Source organism: Arvicanthis niloticus, chromosome 20 (assembly GCF_011762505.2).
Source record: "Arvicanthis niloticus isolate mArvNil1 chromosome 20, mArvNil1.pat.X, whole genome shotgun sequence".
Taxonomy (NCBI): domain Eukaryota; kingdom Metazoa; phylum Chordata; class Mammalia; order Rodentia; family Muridae; genus Arvicanthis; species Arvicanthis niloticus.
In genome coordinates, this window is record NC_047677.1 from 5,594,561 (window position 1) to 5,610,118 (window position 15,558).

The 15,558-nt window shown below is 40.2% G+C and overlaps 1 protein-coding gene across 1 annotated transcript in view; it reads right to left on the minus strand.

Moving 5' to 3' along the window:
- Nucleotides 1-15,558, minus strand: part of Slc35f1 (solute carrier family 35 member F1) — a 414,651-nt gene that overhangs the window by 12,265 nt on the left and 386,828 nt on the right. The window contains exon 7 of the mRNA XM_034523723.2: nucleotides 9,902-10,056. Coding sequence (XP_034379614.1) covers nucleotides 9,902-10,056 — 155 coding nt within the window. The remainder of the gene's footprint in view (nucleotides 1-9,901; nucleotides 10,057-15,558) is intronic.

A 15,558-nucleotide genomic window follows, 5' to 3' on the forward strand; every position in this document is an offset into this window, starting at 1 on the left:
GTACATATGTATATATACATACACACATATATGTATATATATGTGTGTGTATGAATATATATACATATATATGTAACTATTTGTCTGATTTTTTGTTTTTCTGTCTGTCTTTGTATCTGTCTGTCTGTCTGTCTGTCTGTCTTTCTTCCCCTCTCCCATCTCTCCCTCTCTCTTTTTCTCTCTCTGAAAGATATGGGAATTACAGTGTATATGAAAGGATCTTTACTGCTGAATTAGTCTATGTGGATAATGGTCTCTCTTTTTAATGTATGCATGTGATAATTGCTTGATATCATAGCTCCTGGGTTGCACTACAAATATGAGAAATCAGTTTAGAATGCTCTTCCTGTATCTGTATACCCTGAATCCCCAACAGTTCTTTATTTGGTGTAAGATACAACTTTAATGTTTCTTCTCTCCCATCTTAGCTCAGGGTGGCTGGTTTACGTTGGTTCTCTTTCATTCCTTTACATAAAAGGAAACCCATAAATGATTAAGTTCAAGACATCCCTCTCAATCCTGATTATAAAGCAACATGCCTTAGATGCCACCAAGAAAGCAAATACTGGAAAGGCACTCTATGGGATTAAAATAATGTCAAATAGCTTTGAAAAGAGGCCTGCATGGTTAGAATACAAGGAACTCTGTAACAGCTTCTGCATGTTTTTTACTTTTTAAAGTCCTTATTAAGAACACATTTTGCAGAAGTAATTGGGTCCTGATGCTGAAGGATTATACCATTTCATTAGCTTCTTGCAATTATTCTTATGAAATAAAACAGCTCATTTTTCTAATGGGGAAACTAATACTAAGAGAAATAGCTTCTGCTCAAGGCTGTTGTAACAGCAACAAATCACAAAGTTCTCTGTGCTGCTCAGCTAATCGCAAACTCTACACTTCTCTTCCTTCTGCTTCTGAGCTACTGGGTTTACAGACACCTGTCACCATGTCCCAGTAACACACGAAAGACTCTTACCCAGAGATCTGCTCTAATGCAGAGAGATCTGTGACCTGGATGAGAAACCTTGACCCTTATTGTCACAGCCCTCAAGCTAACATTTAGCCTTTACTTAAACATTAATGTAAGCCACATGTTACAGCATTCTTAGTAGTATCTGAGATTTTCACCAGTATAAAGGTGATATGTTCATATCACAGATCTCCTCAATCATTGCTTCTTCTCATTACTGCTTCAAAATGTCAACCTTTATTAGATCTCTGTTTGGATATCATGGTTCATATATTGTTATATTGTCACATTTGAAAATTTTTTGGCAAGTATAGCAGTACACACCTTTAACCCAAGCGTTTGGGAAGCTATTATGCTGATACATTCACAGGTTCACTGTGAAATTTAGGCATCTCAGCATGTAGGGTAGAGCCAGACCACACACTCCGGTGATAAGCATGCCTCTTGTATCCACTCAGGGGACACCTAGCTGTTTATTGTCTGCTATATGTAATCTAAATGCAAGCTTTTCTTTAATCTATAATGCCTCTGACCTGGCTGTTTTCCCTCACAGTTTGTTCTGGTGTGATGAGTTTGAAATATCTTTATGATGTGGAGTTTATAACAGACACATGTAGAAGGAACTTTGACTTCTCTCTGTCATTGTGGGAATGCTTTACAATTTGTCCCCAACTTTTCTATTCTTTCCACAGTATTTGGTAAATAGAAAATTTTAATGTGGTAGAAAATGGATGTTTTGTCACTAAACCCATTTTCCCCCTTATTACATAAATGGCTTGACTATATTTCTCAACTTCCATGTGGCTATGGAGATGAGTTCTGACCAATAAAATTGGGAGGAGGTCATAGATACTTATGGGTTGCAAAGTTATATATGTCACCAGTTTATCTTACAGGAGACACACACTGAAGGCCTAGCTCAGACATCAATAAACCTCTTATACCTATGAAATATTTTTCATTTTATTATTTTGAGTATTTGGATGTTTTGTCTGAATATATATTTATGTACCACATGCATGCAGTGTCCTCAGAAGTGTGAAGGCAGCATTAAACCCCTGGGAGAGGGGTTACAGGCAGTTAAAAGATATCATGGGGATGCTGTAGATTATTAAATCTGGATTCTCTGGAAGATCAGTCAGCACTCTTAGCCACTGAGACATTTTCGAGCCCCTAGCTGGCAAATAAAATCAATATGCCCATTCCACACAAAGCAACATGGATAGTATATAAAGAGGCCAGATCTGTGCCTCTGTAGAACTTTATTTATAAGAGCAGCTATGTGGCTCGCAAGTCATAATTTTTGATCCTTGCACTAGAGGATGAGTTGTGATAAAAGAAGCCTGGGCACCTGAGCAGCTGCATGGGAAACCCAATGCTTAAAGCCAGTAACACCCCAACTCATTCCATAAGAACCAAGTCTCAGAATAGTCTGTGCCGGGAACTGCCTGGTACAGAACTGCCTGGTACAGAAAAGCAAGTTATAATGCCCAGTCTATCACCTTGATGATCCATGTGCATTGCCTTTGGCCAGGGATACAAATTTCTTCAATTTTGTACTCATCTGACACTGTCTTAAAGTACCCAGGACAGTCACTAAAAGCTAAGTATTAATCTTTAAATCTCACATTCTTAGTTTACATTTGATCATGATGAGCTTAAAATCCTTTTACTTTCTATTCTCTCATTCTCTTCCTTTTTGTTTTACAAAACAAATAGAATGGAATGCTTATGATGATATTTTTGTGAATATGATGAGAAGAGTTACCCTCATGCTTACCAGTTGCCATGGAGAAAGGCTACGTGCTCTGGCACATTACTGAAATTGCTCCCTGCCTCAGAGGATCAACAAGAGTTGCACAGCTCAGGATTCTCACTGGTATCTAGTGAAAAATTCCACTCGTAATGAAAGGGTCCCATCACTGCAAACTATCTGACGCAGGCACTCAGATGCTAAGAACATTTGAAATTGGTGGTTTGTTTAAGTATCTGGGGTTTGGAATCTCGTCTTTTGCACTAATCTTCCCGTGATTTTTAGTGCCCCTGTCTGCTTTGTAACAGGAAGGCAAGCAACAAAGCAGAGCCTTCACATAGCAGGCACAGGATAAATAGTTGTGGGATGGAGTAGTTTCAAGTTTAAAGCATGATAATATATCATTAAAGTGAATCATGTTCAGAGTTATTAAATTTTGCATGCCAAATCTCTTACAATAACAGTAAAACAGAATGGGCAGCTGGCACATGGGCTGTAACACGAGTGGCAGAAGGGAGGGTCAACTGTCACAGAGCTCTATCCATGACCTTGAGGGATCTAACATTGGGTATCAGCATAGGCAGCTATTGAGAAAATTTTCTGATTGCTTTATAACTTCTAGAGACCATAGGGTAAGTTATCTCGTATAAGGATTAGACAAAAATATTCTGAATTTTTTCTAAAGAAACCAGAAGAAATTCCACAACATAGACTATAATCACATTACCTAGAACAGCTGAAGTCACTTTCTTGGATAAATCATTTTAAATGCTATTGTTTTATCTGTTTACTAGTGAATATTTGGATGGTAAACACATTTAGTGCAAGAATAAAGACTTACAGAGACCTTATAATTCTAGGGTACTGCTCTTGAAACAGGGTCACTTGTAGCTTCCTGATGTTCTCTGTGAAAAGCCATATGACCTAATGAACTAAGTGGAGTTCTTAAGGGGAACTAGAAGAGTTTATGATGTTAATTTTTCAACACTGATTGCTAGGGGATGTTATCAAAACGGTGAAGTCAGGACCTTCTTAGGAAATCCCTCTAAATGCTAACTCCTCTAAACACTGCAGGTCTATGGCAATATTAATAAACCTTGAACTGATTAAATGGAATTGTGAAAGTTGTTTCCTAGTTTAAATCCCAGACTGAAAGAAGTATTCCCCATATTCAATCTTGGGCACTATTTTGCTGAAGAATTTTCTGCACACAATAGCATATCATTACATTTTAATAACCCTTCAGATGCTTTGTGTTTCTGGTTTACTCCTGAAAATATATTTAAGAAAGAAAGGAATCAAAGAACTCCATTAAAAAGTGACTAATGTAATATGTCTATATTTTTATGTGCAAGAACCCAGGTTTGGCTTTTCCAACATGAGCTAAGTTAGCAAGAATTCATAACAAACTGTTAAAAGCCACATCTAGTTATACAATTTTAAAACCAATAATAAAAGTTAATAGAATGAGGCAGAGATTACTGAGCCTGAGATATACATTTAATGGGAGAAGCCTATGGTCTCTGGTCACTGCTCAACAGTAATGTCTTCCAATTTAATCTTCTGAAAAACTCCATGTGGGAAATCTCATCTTGAAGTCTAGAGAGAACAAGAATCTACTCCAAAGAGTGTAAAGAGTAAATGCAAGCCACACTTTACATGTAAACTTCTCTGACTCTTTGTCACTTCTTAATGTTGAACTGTTCTAATCCACACAGCGGACACTGAAGGACTCCTTTCACTCCATTTTATTCTCTCTCCACATGAATTACTGATTTCATTATTAAAAGTGCATATTATCAGGACACTGGCAAGAGCTTTATAAAGTCAGTTGAGAAATTCTACCACTGGAGTGCAAGGTGTCAGAGGTGGAATGTGGTTCTTCATTGTCCAGACATGGTTTCTGAACAGGGCACCATCATGCCTCAGCTAACCTGACCTGAAGGTCAGGATATTCTCTTTGTCTCCTGTGACTATTAATAGTTCCCCTGTGGTAGCCAGAATAATGTACCCCCCAACAATGTGTCCTAATTCCTGAAATCCATGAATATGTTACTTAGCATAACAAAAGGGACTTTGCAGATGGCATTAAACTAAGGATTTTTGCAACAGGGAGATTGTCTTGGGTTAATGGATAAGCTTGCTGTAATATTCAAAGGTCCCTAACTAACTAATGGTTAGATTTGAAGATACTATACTCTGACTTGGAAGATGAAGGAAGGGACCAGAAGACAAGGGGAACACAGACAGTCCTTAGAAGCTGGAGAGGAAATGGGGGTCTTCCCCAGAGGCCCATCAAGAAGCAACATACACACCCAAATGTGACTGTATTTCAGTGAGCCTGCTGACTTTCAGAAGTAGAGGATGTTAGACCCTCAGTAAGCCACTGGGCAAGCCATTTGTGTAAGTCGTTAAAGCAGTAATTTTCAATTTCCAAAGTATGCTGTTTATACAACACATACAGAGTCTGTAATATGCAGCTCTGACCTTGAGAAGCCAAGACTGTCACACTGAAAAGTTTCTATGTCAATCTCTTCCTGGGTCTGATTTTAAGGGCCGCTGAGGCTGAGTAAGGTTCTTTTCCTAGCCTTTCCATGACTTGCTACAGATTTACTATTCTGGATTCAGTAACGCTGTAAGGGAAATAAAGAAGAGAAGCACAGAGCCACTTTCCAAAGTCGTAAATGTAGAGATTGCATGAGCCCCATTCCACCCAGATAGTCTCATTTAAAATCAAGACACTTGCTTTCCAGAATGAAAGGCTTTACTGTCCAGTCAGCACCAAGACAGAAGTGCTGCTGTGGGCTAATGGGCAGGAGAATAACTGATTTTTTTTTTCCGTGAGGATATAAAGTAAGAAAAAGGGAATAATGAATGTTGGGCAGGAGAGCTTCATTTAGTCATTTAGTTCTGCATGGGTAAGCAACATCTGTGAGAAAGTTGCCTTTCCTCTCAACTTACAGCCATTTATAACTATACCAGAAGGTGGTATAAACACATCATGATGAAGGAGGGGATGAAGTCTTAACTACAGGCTGTAGTAAAACCTAATGAGATCGTAGAGGTCATTGGTCTAATCCCCAGCACTGAAGCATGAGGCCCTCTACACTTCTTCTCTTATATGCATGTCCTGACTCTGGCAGTGATGGAAACTGATTCCTAGGACAGTCAGCTCCCCATTTGCAATCATTTCTTTCTGGCAGTGTTCCTATTTAGCAGTGATCATTTTATTGGTACCACTTGGCCCTAGCTCTGATTTCTTGTGGCCACATGTAGTTAAGTCTGAGCCTGGGGTTTAACCACAGGTAAACAGTGAAAGGCACTGACCGGTTTTGAAGCATTAAATGCATAAAATGCCTGGATCACTGAGACCGGAGACTACAGCAGGATTCTGTAGTAGTTGATAACTACTGACTTGCTCTCTCTTTTTTCCCCAATAATTAATTTTTTAAAAAATCATTTTACATCTCGATCATAGCCCCCATTCTCCTCCAAGTCCCATCCTTACAAATCAGTCTTTCCATGGCCTCCTTCTCAAAGAAAGGGGACCCCCGCTTTGGCACTACCCCACCCTGCAGGAGTAGACACATTCTCTCTCACTGAGGCCTAATCAGGCAGTCCAGGTAAGGGAAGAGGAGCAAAGCCAGGGAACAGAGACAGAGACAGCCTCTGCTCCACTTCTTAGGGGACAGACATGAAGATCAAGCTTTACATCTGCTGTAAATGTGTAGGGGTATAGGTCCAGCCCCTGCATGTTTCCTGGTTGGTGGCCCAGTCTCTGTGAGCCCCCAAGGGCTCAGATTAGTTGACTCTGTAGATCTTCTTGTTGCACCCACTTTTTATTGTTACAAAATCCTCACCTGAACTGAATGTTCTCTTCCTTAGTCATGGCTCTCAACCATTCCTTTAGAGCAGAAAGAACGAAGCAGTTTGAAGCTATTACCAGCAATCTCAGGGATGGAGTCCGTAGACAGAAAGTCTTCAAAGACTCCACAGCTTAAAGTAGTGGGACAATACAATTAGATGAGCCTCTCTGCCAATCGACAAACTTGATGCCATCAAAAGTATATTTTAAAAATGTTTGATATTCAAATGTTATTGGAAAGAAAGCAAAAAGACAACTGCCAAAATGGAGAAATACTTGTAAGGTCATATATCTGATAAAGGTCTGGTATCCAGAAGATTCCAGGAACTATTGTCATTCAGTAACGAGAACAGAAATAATACAACATGTACAAGAGGGTCTGAGGTTATGCCTCCATTAGTATAGGGTTTTCTTGTCTTACATGCATGAAGAAAGGCTTGGGTTCACCACCCAGCACGGGTCATGGTGACACACACATGCAGTCCTCGACTGTGGGAGGTAGAGACAGGAGGAACAGACATTTAAAATTATGTTCAACTACAAAGTAACTTGAAGGCCAGCCTGGGCTATGTGAAGACTTGCTCCAAAACAAACAAACAAACAATAATAAGTAAATGAATGAAATGAAAACAAGCAAGAGACTTTAACCTATTTTTAAAAAATAGATATTATTATATATAAGCACCCTTTTCTAATATCTCCATAGAACATGCATATTAATACTTTACTACTATAACTATTTTTAACCTTTATAAAATTCACTAACATTTTTGCTTCAATTTTGCTTTCAATTGCTTGGGTTCAGAGAACACCAGATTCATGGGCAGTCAGTTATTCAGGCAAATCTTCCCAGTAATGTCCCCAGATTCTGATTTTGAGGTTTTAGGTGACAGCCAGTTGGTCTGTATTCTAGCAGCAGCTTCATAGACTGAGAGTAGACTTTCAAGAACACTGTTGAGGGATGCTGGTAGCTGGAATGGGTCTGTATTGTCTAAAACATGACCTTGGTCCTAACTTAGAGCAGTAGCTTTAGTTATCCTTCCCAAAGAGATAATCAAGACATTTTTGTGGTTTAGGAGCCAGTGGAACTGTTACATAATTCATAATTAGAGAATTAATTACAAGGTTAATTGATAAGACCTAAGCTCATGGTACTGAGTAGACCAGACTCGAGTGCTTACGTGTAGGGTAGAAAGGTGGCCACGTTACTCTAGTGGTGAGAGTGTGGTCACATGGTTTCCAAGGCTCTAGAAAATAATTGGGGTTTTGAGGAAACGTGGCTCTCCCAATACTGTGGTCAGGGACAACCCCAAAGGAAAATGATTTTTACCCATATGAGGACTCGAGTGAGCTCAGGACATAGGAATTGCAGGATTCAGACAAAATGAGCTACAAGAATAAACATTGCCCAACCTTGGGAAATTTCTTTTAGTTGTCAGTTTGACCCTGCACTGGGCAAAAGGCCCCATGCAAAGCAAAAGTACACAGAGAACTAAAGGGATGTTAGTCAAAGAATACTAACTTTCAGTTACAGCATGAGTAGGCTCTGGACATGAGGGTCCACCAAGGTGACTATAACTAATGGTAATGTTTTCTTGAAATTTGGAGAAAGCAGAGTATTGGGAGAGAGAGAGAGAGAGAGAGAGAGAGCTGGCAATTAATATGTTAATTAGCTTGAATGTGGTAAGCCTTTCACACAAAATGTATGTATTAAAACAATCATGTTCTGTGCTTTAAATAAATACTATTCGAACTTGTCAGTTGCATTTTGGGAAAACTATAGCGTCTCTCCTACTTGCTTGCATAGTCTTCCAGATGTTTCCAGCTCTCCCCGCCCCATATACTAGCCTGGCCAGTGTCCTCTTCTCTCTGTTCTGAGTAGGACTTCACACTCTTTTTATAAGAATTATGATCATTCACTTTGGCTTTGCCCCCTCATCGTGTCAAGCATCTACACTTCTCAGCTCATCATTTCTCCAGGGGCCTATCTCCCAAACCCAAGCTCAGCTTCATGTAGCTGAAGGAGGGCATCTGCTAACATGCTCCAGCACCCAGCACTGGTAATACTGAATGATGCCATTCACTGGCAGGGCAGAGGGTCTTCATTCGCTACTTTCTCTTCTTCCAGGTGTCCTACTTTGGACGAAATGTGCTTGGATATTCCACACATGGCTATATTGTGTTATATTCCCCACTGATCCTGACCTCATAGGATTACTGAACGAGCACAAAGTGGCTCTCCTCTCAGATGCCAACTCTGATTGTTAACGACTGCAGCAAGTGTGGTATTAACAGACATAACAGTGAACCTTGGCGTGCCATATTCAATTAATCATGCCTGCCCCTGTGAAGATGCATGTAGACTCTTTGTTGTATTTTAAATGAGAAATTCTCCTAAAGGCATATTATTTGAGGACCGAGTCTGCAGTTGGAGCTGTTTGGGAAGGTTATGGAAGCATTGGAAAGTGAAAAAATTGGCTTGTGAAGAAATTACATCACTGGGGAGGGCTTTGAGGGTTTATTGGACTGGCTCCACTTCCTGTTTCACTCTATGTTGTCTGTGTGCCATGGAATGTGATCATTGCACTTCCTGATTGCCAGGCCAGCCTTCCCTCACATGAATAACTGGTTTAGTCCTCTGAACTGTGAACTAAAATAAACCTTTTTGCCTCCCAAGTTGTTTTTTGTCAGTGTATTTTAATGACAACAGGAGAGTAACCAGTGCAGTCTCGCCTTTGACGGGACAGCCATCTTTGGAGGGATTGTTTCTTCTTCCATGGCTGATATACTGGCTGCAACTGCTTGGCACAAGTCTTTTGTTTTTTTCTACCAAACCACAGTAATTTAGTTAAGAAACTTCCTTGAGGAAACACAATGGCTTTTTCCATTCGTGTTTGCTATAGAACTTCTGGGATTATGTCACTTCTGCAAAGATGACACAATCTCCCAAAGGCTTTGGCAAAATATGTTTTGTAGCTGCAGTTTGGGAATTGTCTATAACTTTCTCATCTCAGGTTAAAAGCATACTTTCTAGGCTGAACTGTTCCCAACTATTAAAAAGCTTATTTCTCCACAGCTGTTGCTTACTTTTTGTTGGCAATTTTCCCTAGTCACTGGCCTCTCAGGACAAAGTGTTGCCTTTATTTTGAGTTGAAATATGAATATCTAAATTGTGGGTTACCACCTTGAGCTGAATTCCCATTTACCACATAGAGTCAAGACCCTCCCCCACACTAAAACCTATAACAGCCCCAAGAGTACTTGATATTTCTGTAAACTGCCATTGGTACAGAGAAACCCTGATTCAACTTACCTTGTAGTGGAAGAGAAACAGTCCACAGAACAGGCTGTACAAATCTGCTGTGAGCAGAGACAGGTTGACCGAGGTGGCACTTGTTTTCTTTATGACGACTGGCATAAAGCTGTAGAGACCAAACATGCAGGCACTAAAGCCGACATAGAGGAGCCCTGGGGAGCAAGGAGAAGACAGTGTCAGGGCCTTTGTGGGGCATCACCTAAGGCTCACTAAAGATGCCTTTTTTTCTTTCACTGTGTTAAATGGTGTCTAATATTGGTTGGTACATAGATAAAACATAAGTAAGAACTTAAAACTTATGCTTGGAAAGTGCATATTCTGCTTTTTCCCATGTAGCTGACATTCTATTGCTTCTAGAAAGGATACTTCTGTTTCTCTGTCTCTGTCTCTGTCTCTGTTTCTGTCTCTGTCTGCCTCTCTGTCTCTCTGTCTCTCTGTCTCTCTCTCTCTTTCTCTCTCTTCTGTGTGCGCGAGCGTGTGTGTGTGTGTGTGTGTGTGTGTGTGTGTGTGTGTCACTGTCTGTCTCTGTAAGCACACAGGGCACACACCTATGGCAACCAAAAGGAAGCAACAGACCTCCCTGGGGCTGATGGTAGTGAAAGCCATTGTGAGCACCCCAGTATGGATGGAAAGGACCACATGCAGGTCCTCTGTAAGAACAGTAAAGCTCCCTTAGTCACTGAGTCATCTCTTATGGCCTGCCTATGTATTTCAAAACATTTTTATCTTCTTAGATTATACTTCAAAATATATATATTGCTCTGAATATATATCTACGCAAATGTTGCAATTAGACAAGCTCAATTTGAACTACCAAGTCTTAACCATGTCTTTGGGCAGACAGTATGACTGCTTTGAACATAGAAAAATCTGTTAATTTCTTTAAAATTACTGAGTTTTGTTTCACCTCCCCCAAATTTAGTGTCATTCTTCTGTCACCGTTTCTAGGCTACTGTGAACTCTAGATACACCATTGTTAATACTAACCAGGAATACAGAGTTTTGGATGATATATAGCAGGGTTTTATAAGTAATTATAGACTCTACCATTTCCTAGGTATACCGTGATACATATGCACAAAAGTAATGCTCATTTCTCTGCATTGGAAATACAAGACATGATAAAATTGGTTGGTTCTCTGGGCATTATAAGTAACCTTTCTAATGGAATCTCATATTAAATGTATCTGGGGTAGGATGTGAGCACCTTGCTTCCTTTGAATCCTGTGAATTCAAGGGAACTTGGTTACTATTGGATATCCAGTCCCTCTGATTAAGAAGACCAGCGATTCCTCCAGAAATGAATTTGTTTTGTTCCTGTGAAAGATACTAAAGGGCACAGGGCTTATTCTGTGTTTCTCATCCTAAGATTAAGGAAAGCTACATCAGATAGACATAAAAATCATGGTGAACATTAAGTAAATAGTGCAACAGCCCCCTCTAGCGTGGTGGACATGCCCTTCGTACTGAGCAAGATGATGCCCCTATTCTCTGTGTTCAGTAAGTTAGGATGCCTCATTACACGTATGTATCTGCTAAGATACTAGTAGGGAGCGTGCAGCTCAGCACAAGAAGTTTTAACTCCATAAAAAGTGCCACTTATAATTGATTTTCCTTTTAGTCAACTTACAAAAAAAAAATATAACAAATACTAGATAACCTATGACTAATACATAAAAGACTTGAGAATTGATTCAGTATTCCTTAAGAAATCTGGCATTAAAAGACAGGGAGCAAGACCTACTCTTAAATTATTCTACTGAAGATAATCAAATCTAGGTAGAATATAGTCCAGATACTCCAGAGCAGAGGTTGCCTGCCTGCCTTTCTTTCTTCTTCCTTCCCTCCTTCCTTCCGTCTTTCCTCCCTCCCTCCCTTCCTCCCTCCCTCTTTCTCTCCCTCTCTCTCTTTCTCTTCTTTCTTTCTTTCTTTCTTTCTTTCTTTCTTTCTTTCTTTCTTTCTTTCTTTCTTTCTTTCTTTCTTTCTGCTTGCCTGTCTACCTGTCAGTCTGTCTCTCTGTCTGTATGTCTGCCTACCTGCCTGCCTCACTGTCTTGGGCACTGTTGATTTAGATCATAGGATAACTATGCTAACAAATCCTAGAATCCGAACTTTCCATCTTACTATCTGGAAAATTATATACTGGGCAGACTGGTGAGTTCTGGTGCTTTGTAGTTACTTTCCTTTTCACTTCATTGGGAATCTAGCATGCCACATGCTCTCTGTTTTAGGCTGGGAATCTGGCAAAATGAAGGATAGACAAAAAGCTTAGAGCTGCTCATGGTGAGGGAATAAAAGTTTTCGTAAAAGAGAATGGCCAGGGTTTGTCTTAAGGAAGGATGCTCATATAAGTCTGCCTTGCCAACGAGGCATTCACGTTGAACATGAAGGACTAGCAGGAGAGCAGAGGAGACATGGAAAGAGTATTTTAGGCAGAGATATTGTCACATGGAAAGATTGTCAAAGAGGGTAAAGTTATGGTTTATTTTGATGGCTTACAGAATCCAAGATGACTAAAATCACAAAAGTGAGGTAGAGAAACCAGGGAGGCTGGCAGACCATGCAAAGAACTGTATTTCTTAGAAAGAAAATTGTAATTGCAGCAGAAATATCCTGAGCACTTTGCACCAGTGACCTAACATAATTTGATCTACATTTTAAAAAAGGTGAGTTTGGCTACTCTTTGGAGGAGGAATGGAATGAGGAAGGGATGAAAAGAAAGATGTGAGAAGAATAGCATCTCTGCCTAGCAAGAAAAGCTGGTGGGTCACTTGGGGAGAAAAGGAGAGTGACTGGGTCTGTGATTGCTGAGCCAACGTATTGATGGCTTGGAGGTAAGCAGTGAGGGAAAGGAAGATATCCAGGAGGTGACTGGCTCTCTACTGTAGCAAAAGGGTGAATTTTGGTGCCATTCCTGAGATGATGAGAGCAATGAGAGGACCAGGTTTTCAGAGGATGTGAAGCACCGTTTGAATGTGTTGTTTTAGATAATTATTCATCATTCATGTGAATCTGTCCAGTGGGGTTCTGGATGCATCATGAATGCGCTGAGAGAAACGGCACAGCTTTGAAACTGAAACTTTGAGCTAAGCAGAGTAGGAACACAGTTGTATAGTAGTCTAGTAATCAGACCAGCTCAGGACGGTTCCACCTTAAACATTCTGAGTGTATTTCATAAAGTTGCTAAAATTAGATGTGGGTGTCAGATTGAAGCACATACTGCCACTATAGTTGATTCTTCTACTAAGCCAGCTACGACTCGGGTGGATGGATACCCTATTTTGTGACTGAATCACACCCATAAAGCACATGGTGAGACAGAGCTGTGATGATGGACTACCACATCTTGCCCATCTGCTGGTCTTGGGTAGACATTAGATCCTTAATGGATGCTAGTGATTCACCTCAAGACCCAATTTGCTGTCTGTGGAGAGTTTTCAATCAATAGACATGATCAAACAAATGAAATATTTTGGCTAGCAACTACATAATGATTACATTAAGTACATTTACAGACAGAGTGTGTATATAAACACTTCTCATCCAAAATGTGTTTTCTAACCAAGTTTCGAGTTTGGTTTCTCATGTTCTCATGCAGGGAAGAAATTTAAGGTAGAGACTGAAAATAACACTTACTGGCTAATCCTGATGGGGTCTTTCCTATGTGTCTCATGGGTGGTATATGCACTAGCTAATCTCAAAAGCAAAGTAATGCCATTGTTATTGCTATTGTTTTTAGACAAGCAGAAGATGAGCCTCTTGAATATGTTGGTCAAGAAACACAGCCCTACCAGATTGAACAGAGGGCATTTAGTAGAATAAATATTGCAAATGTATTTCAATAATGACAGAGAGAACAGGGATAGAAAGGCAGCCAGAGAGTAGCAATAGTTATGAATTACACCACATGATGTGGAGAAATAAAGGCAGTACCCGTATTACCTAAGGTCAGAAATTAGGGGAGTTCTATAGGGATTGACCACAAGGAGACTCAGCCTTTCCTGGAGTCCATGAGTGGTATAGAATAAGGATAGACACTTGATTTCTTTCTTCTCTCTAAGCTTCCTCTCACTTACCAAACATGCCCAGCCTCGGGAGGATCATTTTTATATGCAGAGCAGAAGGTGGGGAAGACATTGATCTGTGAGAAACAAGCCAAGGGAGCCTGCCCTGACTGGGCAGTCTGACTGAACTCTGAGTACCTGCCACCAACATCTATTGCTGAGATGTTCTGAAGACGAAGGTAGAAGGGATATCCTGTTTGACAAATGGCTAGTTCATTTTGTGTATGTGTATACAGATGTGCCTATAGTGTGTGTGTGTGTGTGTATCTGTGTGTGTGTGTGTGTGTGTGTGTGTGTGTGTATGTGTGTGTGTGCATGTGTGCCAGCCAAATGAATTTTATCTCCTCTTTCCCTTTAAGGTCCTACTGGTATTCTATTTTTCCTTTGCCTCCACTAGACTAAGATATTTTTATTAATAATAGCAAGATTAAATGATACCTTAGAACATATGTACTAGGGCAAACCTATAAAGAGTACTGGGCTATCTGAACATGCTAAGACAATGAAAATTACTTTTATCACAGGAAACTGAAAACCTAGTGAGCCTACCTCAGAAACCCAGGCATAAGTTTCAAATTCATACATTCTGTTATGTGTCTGAGTATACATTTGTCTGTCTTTCTGTTTGCTTCTCTGTCTCTCTGTCTCTGTCTCTGTCTCTCTGTCTCTGTCTCTGTCTCTGTCTCTGTCTCTGTCTCTCTCTCTCTCTCTCTCTCTCTCTCTCTCTCACACACACACACACACACACACACACGGTATGTGTGTGCTTGTATATGCATGTAGATCAAAGACCAACTTCAAGTGTCTTCTCCATTGCTTTCCAATTTATTTATTTATTTATTTGTTTATTTAATATAGAAAAACTTGAGGAACTCAGAGGTCACCAAATTTAGCTAGACTAGCTGAGCAGCAATGCCCAGGGATCTACCTGTCTCTGCCTCCCAGGATGCTGGGTTTACAGATGCCTTTCCACTGTGCCTGGCTTTTTACCTGAGTTCTAGGGTTCAGACTTCCAGGTCCTCATACTCCTTTCAGCCATCACTTTGCCTACTGAGACATCTGCCCAGTACTCCTCAATGCATTCGGAAGGTACTCTCAGGACCTCCCTCCTCTGGGATCACATGACCCCATTGCCAGGTAAGGTAATAAAACAGTGATCAGCCAAAACATCAGAAGTGGAAATGTATCTCCATGTAAGGCAACCCTATGTCTATTAGCCCCGGAACACGTTTTCCTCCACAGTTGACTTCCACATCAGCTTATGTTTGTTCGTTTACCCATTAACACACGCTGGCACATGGGATAAAGGGTATATTTAAGCTGTTTACTAGATTTCTGGCTGTGAGCTAGCATTTCTGGTGGAGGAGGACAGCACGGCTGTATTAAGTCCTATGTTTTACTTGAGTTTACTGATTAAATAACCACAAGCAATCTTTCTGCTAAGTAGAACAAAGGGATGAAAACAATCATCTTGCTCTTAGTCACTCCACCTTGAAATTAGTCCACACAATAATCCATTAGAAATAATCTTCATATCCAGAAAACATGAAGCATTTTTTTTTCTACTTACCCTGTAGGAAAAAAACAATA